General features: G+C 35.5%; 1 protein-coding gene across 23 annotated transcripts in view; it reads right to left on the reverse strand.

Moving 5' to 3' along the window:
• Positions 1 to 23,626, reverse strand: part of ARFIP1 (ADP ribosylation factor interacting protein 1) — a 45,519-nt gene that overhangs the window by 8,629 nt on the left and 13,264 nt on the right. For 5 of the 23 annotated variants that reach the window (XM_005500832.3, XM_065062718.1, XM_021285373.2 and 2 more), the window contains 6 exons: positions 18,437 to 18,551; positions 15,537 to 15,632; positions 14,006 to 14,115; positions 8,992 to 9,213; positions 5,415 to 5,572; positions 2,242 to 2,416 (listed from right to left, as the gene is read on the reverse strand). In XM_005500832.3, the coding sequence (XP_005500889.1) occupies positions 2,242 to 2,416; positions 5,415 to 5,572; positions 8,992 to 9,213; positions 14,006 to 14,115; positions 15,537 to 15,632; positions 18,437 to 18,551 (876 nt within the window). The remainder of the gene's footprint in view (positions 1 to 2,241; positions 2,417 to 5,414; positions 5,573 to 8,991; positions 9,214 to 14,005; positions 14,116 to 15,536; positions 15,633 to 18,436; positions 18,552 to 23,626) is intronic. The other 18 variants (XM_005500834.4, XM_065062720.1, XM_065062728.1 and 15 more) reach the window with 5 other exon arrangements.

Raw genomic sequence — 23,626 nt, forward strand, 5'->3', positions numbered from 1 at the left:
CAGCAAAACAGATAAATATACCAGACTCGTAAGAACAACATCTCTCAGATAACCACTGCCTCCCTCTACACCCCAGGAAACATTCTGGGCAACAGAAGAACAAAAACTAGCAGACACCGATGAAAGCTGGGGGAAAAAAAAAAAGTGCTCCCGAAATGTAAATTTAGGATTGGGATTGCATATTGTTTACTATGGAGAATCCTATACAATAAATAGAAACACTAAACTTTACAAAATTACATACACCCTTCACTAAAAATTTTGACATCTCTAGTGTCAAAACTGAGACATGTCAATTGATGATAAAAAGTCTTAGCCATGTGAAAGTCCCCACTGTATTAACCTAAACAAAAAGGCAGGAAGGAAAAAACAACCTTTTTCAGAAGTCAAATTTGTAGGCTGTGACTGCTAACAGGATGCTTGATCTAATTCAAGACTGTCGCTAAGAAGACAACTTCATTAGTGTTCCCTAAACTATCCAATTTAGGTTTTTTTAAAAAACATGGAAACTTTTTTGTACAATATGGACATAAAATGCTTTCACTCTGGAACTTTACTATCTCTATGAATATCAATTGATCAGTCAGCTGTACAGTTAATGCAAACCAAGGGGAAGCAGGGTACGTGCTATTTTCAACCAATTTGAACTTCAGCATCAGAATTCCTGTACAGGTATGAACTGCAAGGATCAAACTATTTCAACACAAGTACATTATATTAGTAGGAAACAATTTACTAGAAGAAGAAAAAGGGGGGAAAAAAGAACGACCCACCTTCAGTACATCCATTTTCAACCTAGCATAGTTTTAAAACTCAGTTATAAGCATTTTCTAATTTAAGCATAAGTATCGGCATTTAGATTACACTTCAGCTTGTTCAAGAAAATTAATTTCAATATGGAGTTTTTCCATTTGAAAGTTAATGGGCTACAAGTTCAGCAAGAACAAACACACACCAGGGCAATACCAGTTTTTAAACTTGTGATGATCTGGCTCATGAACTCTGTGTGATTCCAGACCCCTGGTCCTAATGCAAATGCCTAGATGAAGTAAGAGTGCTCAGGAGCTACATTTTTAGCATCTATTGTTTTGGAAACCAAAACGTTTGTTGATTTTCTCCACTTTTTTTCTTTTCCTCATCTGTTGACAGTTCATTTCTTCCTTGTATCTAATCTTTATTCCAAGTAGCTGATACAACTGCATATGTTACAATTTACTCAAGAATTCATAATAATCAGTTTTAATTGGTCTAGCTTGTCCCCATGATTTTCCCTTCAAGTTTCCTTCTTCTGTACAAGTAGTATTGTTGCTACTGTTGTCATTTGGGGCCTCTCCTGGATTGTCTGACAGGCAGCTGTTACCTACATTGAAATCTTTAAAAAATATTAATTAATCCATACTGAACATCCACTGCTAGATGTAGACAAACTGTCAAACTACTATCTTTTATATAAGTTTTGATCATATCCCTCCCTCTGGAGGCACAGGAAATACTAGCCATAGATTGTTATAACCATTTCATTTACTATGAGTATGAACAAAAATAAGATATTGAAAGACCATCATTTTTACATCTAACTAGAAACAATTTAGAAGGACTCGTTTATCAAAGACAGCACGGTTTAAAAGTGTGTTCTGTATGGCAATTCTGTTTTTGCCTGGTAGACAGAATAAGAGGGATAAGAATTACATCATTAAGAGGGTGCAGATTAAATGGTACGGTTAGAACAAACACATATGAGAAAAAAAAAAAAACCTTTAAACCAACACCTCAAGAGCCCTGTTTAGAATTAAGAAACTATAAGGGCACAAATTATAGAAAGTTGTATTTTGCAGTTCAAGTTATTAGTTTGAAAAAGCCTCTTCACAGTTCTCTCTTTCTTTGTGCGTATCCTCCATGACAGTGTTGTCAAACATAAGTATTACTTTGAATCTTAAATCTGTATTTATATGACTCATGGTAACATTAGATGCAATAAACTGGAAAAAACCTCCCACGTCAACAAGAAATTTACTGCCCTATTGTTTGCCATTTGCAGCTGGAGCAGCTTGATTAGGGACCTCTAAGTTTGCCTGTTCTAAAAGTGCGTCCTCCAGTGATACAGCAAGAACTCAAAGTACACCTTACTTTGTTTGCTCGCTCTATTTTTAAATTAAGATATATGAGAACTCAAATATTTCTAACAAAGCAGAAACTTACAGGACTAAACTCCTAAGCATAACATCAGAAATTGAAGCTTACCTTATTTTCTTCCAAAAATTTCAATTTGATGGATACATCATTACGCATTTTGTCGTATTTCTCTTTATGCACTTGAAACAGTTGTTGTGACTGCTCAATCTTTGGCAGAGTGTTTGCATCACGAGGGCCAAGATTCAGCTCTTCTAGGTCTGTTCGATAGGCATCATATTCAATCCTGAGAAGGAGGAAAGGCAAAGTGTCTCAAAACAGACCTCACAGACAGGGCCAAGTACAATAGAAGATGAACAAAACAGTCAAGTACTGAAAAACAGACAGAGAAGCTTTTTCCCCCACCCCCCATTCATCAAGCAAAAACATCCTCAAGTACATTGTATAAAGTTGCCTCAACAAGAACCACCCCTCTTCCGTTCCTGTCTCAGCCACATGCTCTGAGTCTTCCAGTTTGTGCTGCTTCAGTGGTCAGAGCCTTTTCTGGGACATCTCAGCTTATTAACCCAGATAAAACTAGTTGGTTTTCATTTTTGTTTGTTTGTTGGGTTTTATTTGTTTGTTTTTGTTTGTTTGGTTTTGGGGGCATAGGGTTAGGGTTCAGGTTATTCTTCTGCTATTGCATCAGTTCCATGAAGAGTTTTGCCAAGAGCAATAGAAGCACAAAGAGCAGGACATCGCCTTTCAGCAGATGTGTAAGCAATGTCTCAGTTCTACCAAAATCTGTCCCTAGGCTTCTTCGGCAGCCTCTGGGCTTCTCTGTGTGCTTTTACTGGAACAGCTCTAGAGCTTTTCCACAAGAAGTTTTGCAAGAACTTGTCTGCTCTATGCATAAATAGGCTGCAAAAAAGATGATGCATTGTTTGTATGATACTGAAGGCCTATCTTATTTTCCTAGGGAAGTCTGACTCCCTGGATCAATACCACCACCAATGGAGATAAGGGAAGAGATAGACAGAAGGTTAAGACTAACAGCTGGGTGGTTAAGCTAACTCCGCACCAAATGCATATATCCCACTTCTAGATAGGACAGATAAAAAGTATTTTCTAATTTACTCTTGTTCTCTCCAAATTATCTATCCTGGATACTACTAGCAAAACCAGAATCGATGTTATGGTATAGACTCTTGCCTGCAGACACCCAACAATGCTTGAGTTGAACCAGCTAGTCTTCATACACCACTATTTATTAAAAAGTTATAAACCTCCTTGATATCCTTCCATATTAGAATGTAATTTTTTTTTACATGAACAAAGATGAACCAGTCATACCCTCTTTCTCATTTCAATGGAAAAAAAAAAGTCTTAAAAGTATTTTTTAATACAGAAGCTTGAATATTGATAGTTTTGCCTTCAAAACCATTAAGCAATTATTCTTTTCAAGAAAGGTTAAGTTAAGCTTTCTATTAATCAATGTTTAGCATTTATAAGTGGGAAAAACACCTATGGAATGTTAGCAGTTTAAAGACCATACCACTAAATTAATCTGCTTTGCAGTGTTAGATACAAGTCTGACAAATGCTGGATCCTTGCCAGGTATACTATTTTTATATTTTAAAACATTATTGCAAGTGGATAAGAGAAATATAGTAACAAGCTCTAGCTTTTTCCTTCCTCTTATGCAACATGGTCCTTTGTTCACAGCCATTCAGCACTTGACCAGGTGAAGCAACAGACAAGAGCCAGAAATGCCTGCAGGTGAGGGGCAGCCCTGCCCAAAGTCTCACTGCCCCATACTTCTTTGCAGCTTTCAGATAATGGAACCCAGCATGTCAGCATGTGATAGATGCCAATTTTAATGGAACAAACCAACCTATTTCTGGCTTTTCAAATAAGTTTTCTCATAGGCATTTCTAAAACAGGAAACAAATCAGGATTAAAGACTGGTTACAAACAACAACTTTTCAGTTGGCATAACCACTCCAAAAGAAAATACCTCACTTTCAGAGGTAAAAGGAGTTATGATATTCACAGGGCTCTTTCTGATTCTCATTGCCACTATGATTCCAGCTTTATTTAAATAATTTAGGACTTAATTCCAAAAAGGAAACAAACCAGAGTTGATCAAAGAGAACAGGTGAATGCTAAAGTGCAATTTGGGACAGGGAAGAAGAGGTACAGAAATAAACACACTAGACTGCCTATGTAAGTGTAGAAGCTTTGTAATTGATTTGCCTTACTGAAATAGCAAAATACTAGACATCTTTAATGGACAGGAAGGGAAAGTAATGACATTACTTCAGGAGGGAAGAGCCATATATTGAAGAATGACTCACAAGAACAATATCAGTAGATAGATTTTGTGTAAATTTTCAAGGGGATACCTGGAAAATATGTTAACAGATGGGGTCTTTTTACACTTAAATGTAAAAAAATAAAAGGAATACTTTATATTCAGAGTAATTCTGCCTTTTATGCCTTCTGAAAGTTTACCTAGATATCTAAGCAATAACTTACTATTTTGCTCATAAATAAAGCATTAGAAAATAAAAAATAAAGGGGAGGAAAGAACTTCAAAACTCAAACAGTTTGCAATTTCTGACCTAAGAAAACCCCTCAACAACTCACAAAAAAATATAGACGTAAACTACATCTTTGGCAAATCGAAAGAAACATACTTCATGCTATTGAGTCAAAGTCAGAATGGAACCAAGCATCAGAAGGGACTGCAAGTTCAAACCCTGGCTTTAGAGTACTGTACCATATCCAGAAATAACGTTCTCCAGGGCAGGAAACCAATTATCTACTGCTAGATAATATTCACTCCCTAAGAAATGCCTTTTTTATTTTCCCCTTTCTGACTTAGCCTGCAACTTCTACAGAAAAACTCAAGTATGAATTGCAAATATTATGCATCAACAGAAGCATGAGATTAAATGCTTGTCAAATAAATTATTTCACTTATTATAATGTAGTTAAATAAAAGGATTAATCTTGCACTGTTTGCACTGGTTAGAAAGCCACCTGAATCTAGCAGGCAGAAAAAAATAACTATAATTGCTCTTAGATACAGAACTAACAAGTGGAACAGAAAGTTTGCAAAACACTTGAAGATACAGGCAATGAGGCAGTTAACTGTAAATCCTAATTATATGAGAGTTTTGTTACACTTAGAAGGTTTTTATCTGACAGGCTAGTCACTCAAATACAAGGACTAAACTGATACAAAGTCTCTTTCCTAAAGAGTAGTTTGTAATGAAAACAGCTAGACAGAGAATAGCTACCTGGCACTTTCATACTGTTTCACAGTCAATAAAGTATCCTCAATTGTTTTATTCACCAATGTAGTCACACTGGCAATAAAAAAGTTAATAGCCCCGAGAAGAGTTTCTCCATTTTTAGCTAGAAGTTTCTGCGTATCTGCATTGTAGCCAAACTCCTCCTATAAACAAAAAGCAGAGAAAACAAAACTGTAGATCATTTAAAATCGTAACATTCATCAGCAACTATATAAAAAAAATACAAACACAAAGATGTGGGAGTTCTCTCACTTCTGTTTGGGGATGGTTATGATTAAACAGATAGGATTTCAATACAATATTCAGTTTGCAGTTCTTACAAAATCTGTCTAACATCAGTAAAATATGGTTTAAATTTTTGTTACCACACATTATGTTAAATTCTATTTAATAACTCCCTTTTTCTTGTGTGTGCACTTGGAAGTCTTCAATGTTACTTAAAAGTAAGTGCTAATGTAATCTTTACATTGTCATTCAGCAGAGTTTTAATCCAGCATTTAACATGTGGTTATTTAAGTAATGCTTAATACAGAGACACCATTACATAAAATATTATAATATAACTGAATTCACAAATGTACACAGAATTAATTAGCTATTAAGTTTTATTCTTACATTCTGGAAAACAGCACTGCAAAAAACCTCAACATCTATCACAGCTTAATAAGCTGTAAATAACTGAAGAGCAGAGCATTATAATGGATAGCAAATAAAAATGATAATGTAGCTCAGCCATAAATTTTAAAGGGACAAGGGCAAAATCATTTCCAAGGCATTTCAGTCACATTTGGATATATGTTTGTTCATGTCTTTGTTAACAGCAGTGTAAGCCTTGACCAGGGTTGCAAAGATTTTCCTAATGCATGGATGCCAAATGAGTCCAATTATTATATTTACGTCATCCATATGGCATCCTCATATTCCGCAGATGGGAGTTTTCACAAAAGAGTACAATCTATGGTTGTAATAGCTGTAAAACACACTAGGTTCATATTTGGAACTTGGTTCTTTTTAGGCTTGCACATTGCCAACAACTGACTCAGAAGTGCTGTATTCTCCCAGTTTCCTTTCATCTGTGTAGAACACAAACAGCAAAGCCAAGTGATATTTTATGTTAACATTAATGACTTCATGAGGGTAGGGTTAATGGGCAATGAGAAGGGAAGAAGCCTCTAGAAAAGGAGGTGCAGTGGAAGTGGGCAATTTGAGGGAGAAGAGAAAAGGAAGAGAACTTAGGGCAGATTTTCAAGAGCAAAGCCCTCCAAACACCCCTAAAGTTTTGTCACCTTTGCTTTGCACAGCTTGCTTGTGTGGCAAAAGCAGCCAGCCAAATCACTACAGATCTTGCTGAAATCAAACTGAGTCTTTTTCAGCTGGTTTTGCTCTAACACTGCCAGCTACACAGTAACACAAGCACTAGGAGAGGGAAGAGGCAGGAGCACATGGGCAGAGCCCACAGCCTGTCCCTTAGAGCAGGGCTCAGTCCCATCTCTCTTCCTTCCTGCAGGCAAGACTGCAAATAGTTATCCAGCTGGTCCTCTGACCCAGATCATTACAGACCCAAATGAACAACACTACCAGTTCAAAGGAGGGGGATAGGAAGGATGGGACTGCAGTGGCCTGCAGTACTAAAACATGCTAGCTACAAAAAGTGTCCTTCCACTGGTTCATACAGTTTCATACAAAAACTTTGAGTTTTGTCCATGACCTCTGTGAAAACCTCTTATAAAAGACACAGGAAATCCTTTCAGTATCAAGAGTTTATGCTCAGTTCATACTCCATGCATAGGTCAGTTAAAACTGGAATTTATCTGTCTATGTAACTAGAGGCACACAAGCCTGGAACCAGGAGGTGTATTTCTATCCAAAAGAAAAACAGCAAAACATTCACATTAAGTAATACCACGTTAAGATCTCATTTTGTTAACACGTATAAAATATTACCTTAAGAAGTGGTGTTGGTTTTGTTTTCTTTTTAAAACTTAAATATTGTTATCATTTTAAACATTAACAACTAACTGTTCAGAAATTTTACTTTTAGTCTTGCATAAGTGTTAGAGACAAGAATGCTATCCAAACATCGAAGAATAATAGGCCAGGCTACAGATGGTAACAAAGTACAGATTAAACAAAGGGGAAACACAAAGAGGAAAGAGGCAAACATCAGGCAAGTGTCCAAGAGGCAAAGGTTAGATAATTTTTATTACAGCAGCAGAAACCTTTATTTGATTTTCATCAACAGCCCTATTCAATAATCTACAGAAGAGATGAATGACTGAAACAAATTCCAAGACCGGTACAAGATGCTGAAAGAACCTGAACAGTATTCCCATTAGAAGTTACAAACTGTTCATGGAAAAAACCCATTCATTAAACAAGATCATGACACCAGATTTAATCCAAGTTCCAGAAGAAGCATCCAGCCTCAGCACATACTTCATAACAACCACTAAGTTCTGCCACAAACCACATGCCTGTATTTGTGTCAAGAGTAAACTCATGATTAAATAATCTGCTAAAAGAAGGTTTTAATTTCTTAGTGGCTAGAAGTGCTCTGCTTTCACGGATTTTCATCAGTCGGAATGATGTGCCCCAGTGCAGGAGTCTCACATTTTTCAGTTAGCTATTGGTTAAGGCTCCTCTGTGCAAGCATGAACTCCACCTCCTCCCTGAAAACTCAATGGGAATATGCAATCATGAAAAAGGGAAGAAAAAACAGAGATTAAGTTTAATCATCACAAAGGTGATTTGGGCAGCTATATTTTAGGGAATCATTAAGTTCTTCAACACTGGTTTTCCAAAGGATCAGTAGCAGTAACAAATTGCTTTAATTTCATGAATACGGAACAACCAATGTAGAAGCAAGTCAGCTACCATGTTTTGGACACAACACCCACCTTCTCTTTACAGCAGACAGTTTTATTACCAATAACAAGAAATACCAGTGTTACATAAACTTCTAGTCCAAAGAAACATAACAGCCCAAACACAGACCTCTAAATATTGCCTTTCTTGCTCAGAAATTCCAAACAACGTAAGAATTCAAATTAGTCCTATTAGTAGCAAAATTTGCATTAAAAAAAGACTTTGAGATGAAATCTCAATGCTTGAATATTCTACAGAAAAATAATTTACTCAAATTCAAATGTGCACAAGTGAAGTAATGTGTCCTATTCTACTTACTCCCAGGCATATTCCCCAAAGACATCCTGTAATTGACATGATGTAACACCCTGGAGCAGTTCAATGCTTCATTACAAGCAAAAGAAATAAAATGCATTTTCTATATAAATGAAAGTTGTCAGTTGTCTAGTCCAATCATCAACTAAAGGCAAACATTTAAGAAACAATAAAGAACTACAGTAATTTCAATAACTTCCTACAGTTTTAAGTGAATTACATAATCTTTTAACACAAAGAACATGTAATATACTGTCAACGACAACGTTTAGTAAAATAGCTGCTAACTACTATATATATTAATATTATATACCCTGCATGAGGCACTTAGGCTTATCTTCATCTCTGCCATTTTATTTTTTTAACACTATAGAAGTCTTACATGAAGTTCCAATGATTTCAAACTCAGGTCAGCAAATGCGTCTCCAAGTTGCCTTTGGGTATGTACCATCTGGAAGAGTTGTGTGGACAATGTCTGTGCCAGTCTCAAGATATTTTCGTATTTTTTCTTGTTATCTCTCAATATATCTATTTGAGCTTCTAGTTCCAGATCTACTGTTCTCGAGCCACGACCTAATTTTTCAGAGATGATCTGACGTGTACACTGAGGGAAAAAAAATTTAAATTATAAAGAATCACATATATTCAAGACAACACAGCATACACCCATTTTCAGCTTCAAGGGACATATAATTACACACAATTCTTTCACAATCACCCCTCCCAATAGAAGTTTGCACAACAACCTGAAAAAACAACACACTCTTTAGAAGTTTATCAGGACTCAGCAAGAAGAGCTGGACAAGTCTCAACTCCTACTAAGCTGAATATTCAAGTTAGCAAATCAAGAGCATAACTAATTGTTTCTCAAGTAAAAGAATACCTATCTCTTTTTAGGTTTGGTGAATCTCATTAAGTTAAAAGAAGCAATTTAGCCCACTGCATTAAAGTCAGTTAAAGAGAGCATTACTAGTTCCGCATAAAAATATCTACTCAGTGCTCTTTTGGGCTTTGCCCACCACCATCCAATTCCAGATTATCCATATTATGTTTTCCAAAAATGTTGTGGTTTTGGTTTTTTGTTTTGTTTTTGTTTGGTTGTTTTTTTGGGGGGGCGGGGTGGGAAAGAGATAAGGAGGTGATGGTCTTCAGCACGTTTTTTAGAGCTGACTGAGAAACTGGGAACTGCTACTACTAAAATGCATTTCTCATTATTTACACATCCATAAAATGGAGCTGGTTGTCTCAGAAAGACTTACTAGTTCCTTTTTGTCACAAGTCAGATTCTTAATAGATTTGGAGTTCATTAACACTGTAAGCAGAAAACGTGGTCTTACGAGGCTGTAGACGCTTTCACCCTGGCAATGGCTGTCGCAGCTCAGGCTGCTACCACGTTCCACTTATCTGTGACACCTTCTCTGCCAGAGATTTGAGCCCAACTTGGCAGTGAACCTCCCAAGATACACATTGGGGTTTCCCTTACTGAGACACAAGAGAAGCCATTTGCAAAGCAGATGTGCAGCAAAGCCATACAATATCTCTATGAAAAACAAGATTTACTGTTATATTAAGTTATTTGAAGTTAATCAGTGGTCCCAAGAGATGAAGAGGTAATCAAGTTACACATATGAAGAATTACTGCTAGAAATGGAATTACAAATGAAATTAGTACATTAGTACACAAACTACTCTGAAGGGATGTAACCTAAGTGCAAAACTGCTTTTTGTTACATGAAATAATTCCAAAGCATATCTTGTATCACATTCCCGAAATACATTACAGCACTAGATTCCAAATGCAAGGCCTTTAGTTTAATCCAGTCTTTAATTACGTCAAAGGAGATACACATTTCACCTGCTAGCACTTTTACATCCTCATCATAGACAAAAACTGAAAAGACTCAAATGATCAAGCAGAATGAGTTGGTCATAACTCAAACTTTATATTAGAAGGTACGGACTATTTGGGCTACTTCATTAGTTTCAACCAATTAACAAGAAAGAGCGCAGCTAATCTAGAAAACATTTGTCAGTCAAGAATCAGAAGTTTGGGAGAACATAACAAATTTTATCAACACAGAATACAACTTTACTACCAAAGTCTGCAACAGAAATTGCAAAATACAGCTTAGCAATGAGTGTGATCAGAGCATAAAAAAGCATTTCACTAGGAACTACAGAATTGATGGACAAATTTTGGCTATTTTCCCAAAAAGCTGGGACACACACCCCCCTATGGAAATGCAAGAGAAAAATCTGAATCATGGGAAGCAGGAATAAGGAGTTATTTTCAACCAAGGAGTATTTGTTTCAAAAGTTACAGCAACACACCTAAAAACCCTGGCAGTGACAAGTAAGGGAAAACTAGTAGCTAGAAAGACACTGCATACTTTATTAAACTGAGATGTAGTTGAAGTTGCACACTGAGACCAAACAAGAATAGTTGAGAAAGAAGATGCACCTGTCTATTTTGATTTACTCTCTACTACAGACACACAAGTCTCTGTATATTCTCACTATTACACACACAAAATTCCACACGTTAATTCTATTTTGCTTTGTTCTAAAAGAATATCTGTCCTAAATACAACAACATTCCTCAAAAAGTAGTAACACAAGGCAAAGATCAAAAAAAACAATGCGCTCTCTCAAAAAAACCTACGACACCAAAACACACTTAAAAGAAATGTATTTTAAATTGTGTGTATATCAAAAAATGAACATAGACATTACTAGACCTGTCTCAGAAATAAATATTCCATTAAATGCAGTAGCCTAGTATTAAAAAAAGGCATGTAAAACAGGTATTTTTTTTTCCACAAAGTTTAAGAACTCGTATGAAAAATAAAAATACAAGCTTTCTATTAGAATTGCTGAAAGTCCAGGAGAGTCAGAACTTTCTTGTGCCTATGTCTTTTTGCTAAACTGAAAATGCCCTTCTCATCCAAAGTGAGGAAGTGGGGGAAGGGAAAAATAACAGAAAAAGCTCTTGACACTAGATTATGGAAAGAAGGGCAATTTCTTCTGATGCTAACTCATTATTACTAGGGAGCATAAAATTGAAGAGAGTGAAGAGGGACAGTAGTTGCAATGGCAACGGTATAATCTTATCAAGTTAAGGGAAAAAGTTAAATACAGTGTACAAAAATTAATGGTTAGGCTGGACAGAAGAGCAGCTTTAATCTCCTGTGATTTGCAATTGGAAACAGTTTCTTGAAACAGAAATAAAAATGGGAGATAACAAAAGCAACTGGCTCTCACAGAAATATGTAGGGGACAAAAAGCAAGGCACTCAAAACATATGAAGGCATACTTATTCATTTATTCACAGATGGGTATGACTTCTTAATGTATCCAATAATTTGATTTCACAACTCGTGATACAGACACTCTGACAGAGGAACTACTCATCTCAGATTCCTAAAGAACCTCCCAACAGCAAGTTTCCCCACTAACTACACTTGCAGATTCATTTCTGGTACACTGAATAGCATGGTTTTCAGCTCAGAGTGGCTTAACTACTGACTTCCCTCCACTAACCACTTACTCCTGCCCTTTATTTCCACATCTTCTAACCTATGATCAGTCAGCTATTATGAGATAAGGAGAAGACGTTTTCCACAACCTTCCTGATGGGAACCAAAGTAAGCCAGTATGTCCACAAACTGAAATACTGTCCTTAACCAAATTAAATATGCTTTTCGTATGTAGCCTACATATAAAGTATATTCAAATGTGTGGCATCTCCAGGAATATTTGCATAATACTCCCTCAACTCAGAATGAATTCATAAGCTCTCTCTAAATAATCCAATTCCTCAAAAAAGTCATACAAGAAGTCAGTACGTGACTCTAGAAAGATCATAATTGACCTGTCTCCTTAAGCATGTTTGGGAAACAACTTCAAGCTTATAGATTTCAAGCAAACAGATTCACTTATTTTTCTGACAGTGCTAGTCTTTGCTTGCTATGCCATAATTGGTGGGATTCTGGATTTCAAGGAAGGGGAGGTTTAAGTCAAGAATGAAATATAAAAATCCAGACTTTGCAAAGACTGTTGCCAAAGAAATAATATTCTAAACAAGGATCTGTGACCACTTTTCCCAGCATTTTTCACTAGCCCTCTGGCTACTGCCTCACATAAGTGGGTTCACAGTCATTCTGCAATTGAGACAAGGATTTTTAAATTTTGTTTTCTAAATCAAGGCACCCAAAAGAGAATAAGGTCAAGTCCTCTCCTATTTAGTTGTGGTATAGCAGATTCAATCTGAAGAATCAATGTTTCTTAGACACAGAATTTTAAAGAACGGCTTCAGCTGAATAGCACATATTCTGATTGGAGCACAGCACACTCCAGGAGTAGCTGACAGATTTCTGCAGTTGCTAGAAAACTGAGATTACATGTAAAGTAGAAATTCTAAAAGCTGTTCAGACATAAAAAAAGATGCAAACTTCTGATTCTAACACAAAGAACAGAATAATCATTTACTAGTGGGTAGAATGTCTCCATCCCTGCTTCCCAACCTCAGCGAGTAGGAAGTCGTCATCTAGACTTAAGAACACTGGCAGGATTCAGACCTGTGTTTTACAAAGGACATTTTTTCAGATTCGCCATTTCTTCATGATTTGACCTAGATGCCACTGATGCACAACCCACCTGTCCACACCTCTGTCATTTAAGTTGAGGGCATAACAAAAAGCTATTTTTCATAACTGGTCTTTGTTTTAAACTCCTGATAGTATCCTATTCCCTGACAATTGTTCCTTACCTTTAGGCTTTTTAGTGAGAGTCACTTCTGGCAAACTGTTTTGCTTTAAGCACCCTTTTAAAATTCTTTTGTTATTATTTTAATTTCAGCAAATCCCAACTGATCACAAAGCAGCACCATAGGAGAGTAAAACACACATGAATTGTAGTAACACTTCGAACACTAACTAAAACAATTAGCCAAGACAAAACAAAAACATCAGAATAGCGATTAGCAAGTTTGGAAGGTGTAGATGGGCCTGACTTTTTTCCATTAGCTAAAATTTTATTTTATCAACAATCAACTCAAAGATAGCAATAATATTTAATATAAGCATTAGTGCTGAAATCTGTACGTTCTGTATGTTGAGAGGGACATAACGGAACATTCTTTACCTTTCATAGGTAAAGAATGAAAGATTTTCCACTATGAAAGATTTTCCACTTAAAACCAGGTCTTTAAAAATGCTCACAATAATGCTAGACTTGGAAGAAAATGAAGCCTTCCCTATGCATTCTTGCTTATGCTCACTGCAACAACAGATTACTTTCATGCAGTAGTACAATACTTGGAAAGCTTCAGTCCAATCCAGTAGCAAATTCATGTCTGGAATACACACATATAAACGCACAAACGTCTGCCTGCATACCTTGTAAGTGTTTAGGCTCCACTTTCTCACCAATTCCAATTTCTCCATTGCTGGATTCTTCACTTCATCTGCTAACACAACAGGTCCACTCTTCTGTTGAGCTCTGCCCCCTGTATCAGACAAAGCAAATCTTCAAGGCCTTGGGGTTTTTTCTCTTAAGGAAACGTGTGGAAGATTTGTGCAATTGCACATGTAAAAGCAGAGCAAGGTGACAGTGAGAACTTAAGATGAGTACGTAGATTTTCAAAATCAATTCCAGAAAGTAATCATTATTTAAAAACTGTTCTAAAGAATACATAAATCTCAGTACTTCACATAGTAATAGGCTCAATAAAGCTTACCTGAATGCACTGAGTTTCACCAAACAACATGAAAACAGCTTTTGAGGCATGTTTATAATTTAATCTGTTTTAAAATTCCAAGAGTTGAACATCCTCTTGGATATAGCCAACCTAAAAGTGTGTTTACAATCTACAGACCATTAAATAGCAACTATCAGCATAGAAAAACTGTTGTCACAGAGGATAACTAATAAATTTCAAAATGGGTTTTTTTCATCTTTTCCAATCCTTTCCAGAAGATGTGTTCAGCCAATATCTAATTTATTTCAGCTTATTAGGCAAAATTAATTTTACAAACCACCAATATAAAAACAGCAAAGAAAAGATCTAAAGCAACAATTAAAATATCTAGGGCTAATCACACGCTATGTGCCAATACTTAGCATTTTCCAGCTAGTTCGTTGTATCACATGGATTCTATGTTTTAATTTTAAAAAAGCATTTCCTAGTGTCCTAAATAGAAAGAACTGCAAAGCATTACCACTTCTTAAGCAACATTTTTATTTATCGACATACAATTTTGACTACACCTGCCCCTAATGCCTACTGCTACTTACAGTCACCTGAGCCTTGCCAGGTTATTTCTGTAAATAAGAGTTTGGAAAAAAAGTCTATACAAATGCCTCAAGATACTCCTTCAGCATCAGGCTCTACTATATTCTTTATATATTCAAAATGCTGTGCAAACATGAAGTAATTAATCCTTCTCAACACCCTTATGAGGTAAGTGCATAGGTTTTCTCCTTTTATATAGGAGGAAACAGACAAAGATGTTAAGTAATTTGCCCACAGGCACAAAATGAGTCAAGTCCCAAAGCCTAGTTTGGGTGTTGTGAATTCCTAATGGCCACCTCATATTCTATTCTACTGGAATATGTGATCATTTTGGCAAAAACTACCAAAAGCTTCAGCTTTAACCTTAAGAAAACATTTTGGTTGCTCCCATTTTAGCTACTGCTTGTTATTATTAATATTCAATAATTATTTATAAAATTTTACAGAGCAAAAAGCAGCATACAGAAAGGAAAGCAGAGGTTACTTTGTGAACTGTTAAAAGCCAGAAATGAGAGGCACCAAAAAACCCCAGAAATCATATTTGCAACTAACAGTAAATAAAATTATTATAGACATGGAGAAGTTAGTACAGTGTCAGCAGAGTCAAGGGTGTTATCCATTCAGTGCTATGATACCTGTGGGAATAATTAAATCACAACCTTGTCCAGCCAGTCTGCTAGCTGCTGCACTGCTAGGAGATATAACAGATGATTTGGGTGATGCTGAGGAACCTGAAAAGGGGACATATTTAATCATGAAAATCCATAATTTTCCCTAGAAGGCAATGTGCACTTTTACACAGATTATTTTTTTTTTCAATACGAAGAAACATTTGCTTCAGCAACACATTAAATAGAAGCATTCACAGAAAAACTGCTGGAATTTCTGATGGAAATGTTTTTTAAGAGGTGCAGATGTTCACGTGAGCTTCTCCAAGTTTTCATGATTTAATCTTTTTCTCTAGGTCATAATGCCAAACTGGTTTGGGGTTTTTTTTGTTTGTTTGGGGGATTTTTTGCCTTTTGTTTTATTTTGGTTTTCTTTGTTTTTGTAAGAGTAATCAAAATACAACTGACAGCTTCATCAGTAAAGTATATACCATCAACAGAAAATTCCATGACATTTATTATATACAGCTTCTGTGGCTGATACCTCCTTTTTCAGGATTAGATAGATTTCACTGCGCACTTTACTTCACAGCATTGAGAGATGAAATAAGCTCTGAAATCTGTGCCAATTTCAGATATACTTGATTAACATCTCTCCTAAGTCTGTGTAAACACACAGCAATAAACTACCTTGAAGATCGTATGAGCCATTAGCTGTTAAGATGTGTAATCTCCTTCCCAAAAGAAAGATTTCACAGCACTTGCTTGTCCTCTTTAAAAACAAAACAAAACAAACCCAGCGTTAAATGACCTGCACTGTGTGTGTTCTATGAGCTGGTTTAAGATTATGCTTTTTAGAGCTTTGTAACTCTTTCATATCACATAAATGTGAAGCAGCATTCTTTTTAAGTTTTCAGTACTTAAAAATCAACCAAACATATTAGCTTTTTCTCTGTAGTGATGAGTAATCAACAGGGGGCGGAGGGAGGGGCTGTGTGTGTGAAGATTTTATTACTTTTGCTGAGAAATTCTGAGATACTTCAGGGCTGACTGTGTGCTGGAAGAAAAGGAAACCAAACCTAAACTTCAGCAGTTTCAACAAAATTTAGTTATCAGAGGCACCCAAAATATCACTCAAAGTAACTGAATCAGCAACCAGCTTTTGCCTTTTAAACACACTACAGAGCACTGCTAACATGGGGTACAATTCATCTCATGATTTGGATTCAGTTGTACTGAAAATACAAGATTGAAAGATACTTGTTGTGTCCTTCTGTAGCAAGAAATTGCATAAGAGCTGCAACTGGATTCATCCAGGCATAAAAGTTTGACTGACTGCGAGATCCTGCTGAAGGCCTAAAGACTGAATCACTTCAGCAAGCGAGCTAAGACAAGCAGTTTAAAAATCCTTATCATTTGAACAGAGTTATTAACACAGCCTTACGTGTGCTTCAGCATTCAACATCCCACAAATCCTAAAAGCCTTTCTCCTCCAGTGTTGTTTACTTTGAGTGTTCTTATTAGGGCATCATTTTCGAATGCAAACAGAAAACAGAATTTTTAGATAACAGAATTTTTAGAAACAAGGCAATCATTCTACTCTTGTCCACAGTTTCCTAAGAAGCCTTAGCTTCTACCACTTTTCTCCCTTTCTCTGATTTGGTTAGAGCATTAGGAAAAATATGAAGAAAATATCCTTGGAAGAAAACTGTGATATCTTAAGTGTTTAAAAATCACATGTGCAATGCTCATCATTTGGGTATTTAACTTACTAAAAAACATTTGGATTTCAAACATATTAGTGTGGCCTGAAACACATCTTAGATACTTTTCCCTTTACAGGCTAATGCACTTTAACAGCTGCAGCAGTTATCTTGCTAATAGAATATAAAAAGGCAAGATTGGTGAGCAGTTCGCCCAGCTTTTAGCTAGATATTTTGCTAATTTCAAAGACTTAAAGAAACCACAGCATTCACTCTGTAATATAGGAAATGTACAGCATGTAAAACACTGTTTTCATAAGAACATCCTACCAAACAGGAAATGCAGTAAAACAGAAATTAAATCTATAACTACAAAGAGATTTATTTTCACATCTGTTCATTTGAGATCAGTTCAAACTTTTCAAAATCAGAAATTGTTGAAGCTACATAATTCATTAAAATATAACTTTTACTACTATATTGTGGCACTGTTGTTTTTAAATGGAAGACACTGACATTACTGGTATGTTTATCACTTTGTATTTCTCATTGTTTAATGCTAGCTTATATTCTCTACAATGTATATTAATACTTGCATAGTGAATTAAATATTAATTAACTATAATCCTCCTGCTATAGACAATCACAATTCTGCTGAGAAAATATGAAAACAGATACTTTTTTATTAGGTAGTACCTGCAAAAAGAGACACAAAGCATTAACCGTCCTAGCAACAATACATTAAAGTAATATATGCACTACAACAAAAAAAGGAGAGAAGTCTCAGGGACAAAGATTAATTCCATTCATTAATCTGCTTCAGGAAAGTGAACTGTGTATCAAGAAATGAATAATTCTCCAGTTACGTTTCAAACCAGAACAATACCTGTGACATTTAAAGAAAGCTTCAATGCAATGTAATAGTAAAATTCTTCAGCCTGACACCATTTCAAGGTGCTCAAGGACTTCTCTTCCTGTAAATGCATACCAATTCAACACTGAGTAGTTTCCGCTAGTCCCTCAACAGATATAACAAGCGTAGCATATATTCTCTATTTTAACAACCCAGCTACCAGAGAATATAAGCAGGTTGTCATTAATGTACGTCTCAACGTGTACATTTACACAAAATGTTCAAAGCAGCTACAGAACATTGTATTTCTAACCATATGAAAATATGCCTAAAGATTTTAAATTGAGAAATACAGACAAAAAATCAGTTACCTTTACCTGGAAATGGTCCTGCCTCAACAACTCCCTCTTTGGTGCTGTCAAAGCCATGAGATGTTATTTTGGTTTCAGAAAGTCCAAGTCCAACTGGTAACGAACGTTTCAAGTCCTTCGAAATATTTGAATAAAAGTAGAAAGTTAATGCATAAAAGAAGTGATTCAAAAGTCTTACAATGCAGTTTCAGCAGCCCTCAGACAGACAAATCTGCCTTTAGCCTCGAATGTCTTTTACTGGTGTTAGAGCATTCTACTGCTATGCACAAATAAAACATAAATGAATCAGAAATACTGTAAGTATAGCCTGTGTACTTATTCTAAAATTTTTTATGTTGATGAACCACTAGGATGCCATCTCTTAAGAGCAGCATTTACCAAAAATGAGGCTCATAACATCACATTATGTGGTCTGACACTGGTCCAACCAACCATACCAATTTGATAATGTGTCTAGTTAAAAATTGACAGGGGTACAAAATTATCTAAGAGTAAGAGAAGACAACATATTACAAACAAAAATGTGGAAGCAACTATCATCTTAAAGATTAAAAAAAAAAAATCATTCTAAGCAAGAAATAGCTTTAAAATTCACAGCACTGTTAATTTCTACAAACAGCACATGAAATCTCTTTAGTATTTCACATGGGAGAAACATCCAGAAAGGTATCACTTCAACAGCTTCCTTCTGAGCACCTACTCTACAACATAAGTGCTCAAAGCACAAAGTTACCATTTACTTCCATTTGCTTTTGAAACTCGATTTAAAATTTCCTCAGATAACCTTGTTTAACTTTAGAGAGCTAGAATTAACTACAACTTTAAACTTTCAGTTAACTGAAGTCTTCACAGCAGTCCAGTACAGGCGTATTACTTAACTATGAATTTGTCCGCCATAATTCAGATACCATCCAACTGCCCATTTCTGCTATCTTGTCTCTCCCAAAGGTTTCCCAGACTATATTTCCAACCATCTGACTGAAGGTTAAGCCTCTGGTGTTATGGCATATACTTAGAGCTTTAAAGAAAGCTCAGCTACTCAAAGCAACTTAAAACCACTAAATTGTAAAAGTAAAAAGTGAGTGGAAATGAAAGCAAAAAGGTAAATACACTTAAAAAATTTAAGTATCAAGAAACTGGAAAACTGGCAGTTTCTGGAGTCAGGTATTCTTTCGCATCCCCCTCTGCTTCCATACAGAGGCAAAAAAAAAAAGATGATAAAGTATAGAGGAGCAACAGTGAAATCTACAGAGAAAAAGTATACATAGCTTTAAGATGTCAGTGCCTGGACATGTGCAGTAACTATTTATGCACCTTTAGAATCCAATCCATGTCTGACATATTACTGTAGTCACTCAATCCACAAACCAGAAGCAAGCTAGTGCATAGGAATGATACTGCCCAGAGACTGACTCTCAAGAAGTACCTTTGGATCACATTCCCACAGATTTAGTTAGTTGTCTTTAGTTTAAGACAAATTCCTGGGAGAAAGAACAAAGGAAAAGCTACAAATGTGAATTCCAGCAGAACAGAAATCTTGTTGACATCAAAAACCCAGGATGTTATTGCAATCAGAGTAACCAATTCCAATAGCCATACTTTCACTCCCATGGACTGGCTATTTAGTTATAGATTATGCTGTACTTTTGTATCTGAAGCATCATACCAAAAAAAAAAAAGTTAAAAAAAAAAAAAAAAAAAAAGAAACTGCAAGAAAAACAAATAGCCCTCACATGCAGAACCTGATCTCACAAATGAAGCCTTATCACAACACTGGATACATACTGCTTTCTGTCTTCACAACTGACTTAACATCGGTGCTTCCACTTAAGTACTTGCATTTGGTGGTATGCTGGAAAGCCTTTGCTTCAACTTAGTTTGGCTAATAGACAGAGTCCATTTAACTCAAAGCTGCAAGTCACTAGGAGCTGAAAAAGCAGAGAGACTTCAAAAAGGATAACCAGATTGCAGAGGACAAGATGCACTGATTTAACAAAATGGACATGCCATCCTTTTTTTTTTTCCTGAAGGCACCTTGTCACATTGTATAGCTTTCAGAAATATCTAAATCTGTAGTCAAAGAAATGTAGACAGCTAACCTGCTTAAGCACGTTTGCAATAGTAATCTAAGCAATTGTATCTAAGGTTAAAATGCATAACATCTGCTTCGTAAAGACAGAAGTTTATATCTAAACTTAAGCAATTGTACTACTTTTGTATATTCAACTTAATTCTAATTTGAAGCTAAACATAAGCAGAACAAACTACAGAGTTAAATAAGTAAGAATATTACAACATATCCTTCTCTTAAATAAAAACCTGATAATTGGATCACAAAAATTATTAAGATCTACACTGTGTATATATATACATCAGGGGGTTTTAGATAAATATATACATATGTATATATACCTACACAAACATTTGTTTGAAGAGATCTACACTCTTTTCATTGACAAAAAGGCAAGGTTCAATGTAAAGAACTGTATTCGGATCTGGCTTTAAACACCTATATTAACCAGTTGAAATATACCCTGCTGAATATGAATTTACCCTTACATATGAATTTAAAAGAAATATTTACCATTTGTTGATCTATACATTACCAGAATTGTCATCAAAAGTCAGTGATCACCAACAGACTACCTTTTTGTTGTTTATAAACATGAAAGTTCAGTGGAGACAAGCTTCTGCATGTAAACTTCAATTTTTAACATGTCATTCATGCAACTGATTGTGCTTCCTTTTTTCCCCTTCTCCCAAGTGTAAATAACAAAAAAGCTACCCAAAAATCTGTAATTATTCTAACAAAGCATACTATTCCTTCAATAATTTACAAAGAAGGATAAGTTAGAAACAGCCTTAGAGTAAGAAAAGATGTGCACAAAACTTCATGTTTAAGAGAATGCATGACAGTACTTAAGGAGATTTTTAGAATGGTAAGACAACATAAATAGCTTTTTGTGTCAGCAGAAAAGTGAGGACAGATTCCCCAAGTACAACAAGACGATTACATTTTGATTACATATTGCTCTTCTAGCTAAGAAGATTTTGATGATCAGATTATCTGCTTTCAAACTCAAAAGAGATTTCCCCCCTCCTTTGTAAAAACAAAATAAAGTCTTTAGAATTTATCAAAATTTGCTGGTACATTTCAAAAGCACAAATCTGCTAAGGGATCACCATCACAAAAAAAAGATGCTTAGTTCATAATTTTCAGTTGTATCAGGCTGAAAACCATTGCAAGTTTATGCAATTACCATCTAGCAGAAGTATTTTAATACTGTGACTTAACTAAGACCTAGAGGTATAAAAGCCCTACAACTCAGAAGGCTGGATTACCTATCCCATTCTCAGTCATTTAGCATGCTAAAGGCTCAAAGAAGCAAACGCATGAAATACAGATACACATTAAGCTGTACTAGCTTAATTTGGTCTAGTCAAAACAGTGCAAGCCTATATTGTACAGAGCATTTAAACCACTTTAACTCTTTGTTAAAATCCCATTTAATTAGTTCAAATCACCATATTAAACTAATCATATTTTAGTAAGGTTAGCCTTCTTTACACAAGTCTAACAGGGATATTCTTCAGTTTATTATACAGATTATCTAGAACAACCAGTATGAATTTTTGACATATCAATCCTGTTGAGACAGTAAACACAGCAAAGTAGTCACTCAGAGCTTAGGAGGAGCCAAAGCAACTGGCTTAGCCAAAACTTAGAAACTAAGGAGCAGAAAACATCATATTAATTTCTTAGTTATGGCAGTCTATTATTAATGTATGACTAAGAATTATTTTTTGCTTAGTACCAACAGTAAGCTTAAAAGATTTGGGTTTATTTGCCTTTACTACCTCAAATAAAGGTGTTTTAAAAACCCCACAGCACTAGCTAGTTCAAAGAGTCCATTAAAAGTGGAGCAACTAAACTGGGAACAATTATTCACTTTTTTTTTTTTTAATTATGGATAACACTTTAAATAAAACTACTCAAGTTACCTCTAAGAAAAATTTGCAACACATCTTATTGTAAAGTTCACCGTTTAAAGTTTCAAAGATTACAAGTCCCACGAAACAAAATGTTTATGTAGATAGATATAACATCTACCCAGTCAGATAACTGGCTCTGAACTTTAACTTCTAACCCTAATTTGTGTGGAAGTGGAGGTCCCTCTACATATTCAGTATTTTCTTCTTTGCTCTATTATATCACTCAGCTCCTGTTTTCCATGAATTAAGCCACTACATCCCCACATCAATATAAATTCAAGCATAAAAATAGATGGGAGAAGAGCTGAAGGCTTTAATCTATGCTGAAATGGCAAACATGGACTGAGACATTTCTTCTGTTCTCCAATACACTGCTCTTCACTCAGAAGACCCTTTTTTTTTTTCCTACATCCCCTATGACTTACCTAATGTCATACCACAATCCAGCCTAAAATTAGCTTCCCTTCTACTCTCAACATTAACTTTCATATTTTGTTTTTTAAGACTGTATGAAGCAGACCACTTGGCAACAAAACAAAAGCCTGGTCTTTTTCATTTCATCTCCTAAAACCAGTTTTCTAGAACTGACAAAGTTATATTTTATGTCAGTCTACAATAATTAAAATATAATCGCCCAAAGTAAAATCTAACTATGCCAGTCAATACAGCAAAACCTAAGAGATGAACTCAGGTGTTTCAGGCAGGATGTGAGTGACAAGGTTGGCATTTTTTTTTCCCCACAAGGCAAAAGACAAAAAAAGAATTGACTTTATCTATTTGTGCAGACTGGCAATAACAGAACACAATACTGAAGCCATGCACTCAGATTCATCAGATACCAGAGCTTATTTCACAATTCTAGGAAGATAAATTGAAGACTCACAACAAAGCTAATTTATCTTTTGCAGCCTAAAGTTTATTACTGGTATCATATACATGTTTAATGAAGGGCTTGTCCCCGTGGGAGTACAAAAAGAGCCAGGAGAAGAGACCAAATACAGAAAATGAAAGGAAACAACTGGATCAATTTCAGAGACTCAGACTGATATGAACTTCATATAGATTTTCTACAATAGTTTAAACATAACAAGTAGCTTACAGCTGCCTGAAGACCTTTATAGGCAGAACAAACAGTTTTTTCATTAATTTATTCCTATGCAGTTTTCACACTAACACGTGCTATTGAATTATGAATAA

This window comes from Columba livia, chromosome 4, assembly GCF_036013475.1.
Source record: "Columba livia isolate bColLiv1 breed racing homer chromosome 4, bColLiv1.pat.W.v2, whole genome shotgun sequence".
Lineage (NCBI taxonomy): Eukaryota > Metazoa > Chordata > Aves > Columbiformes > Columbidae > Columba > Columba livia.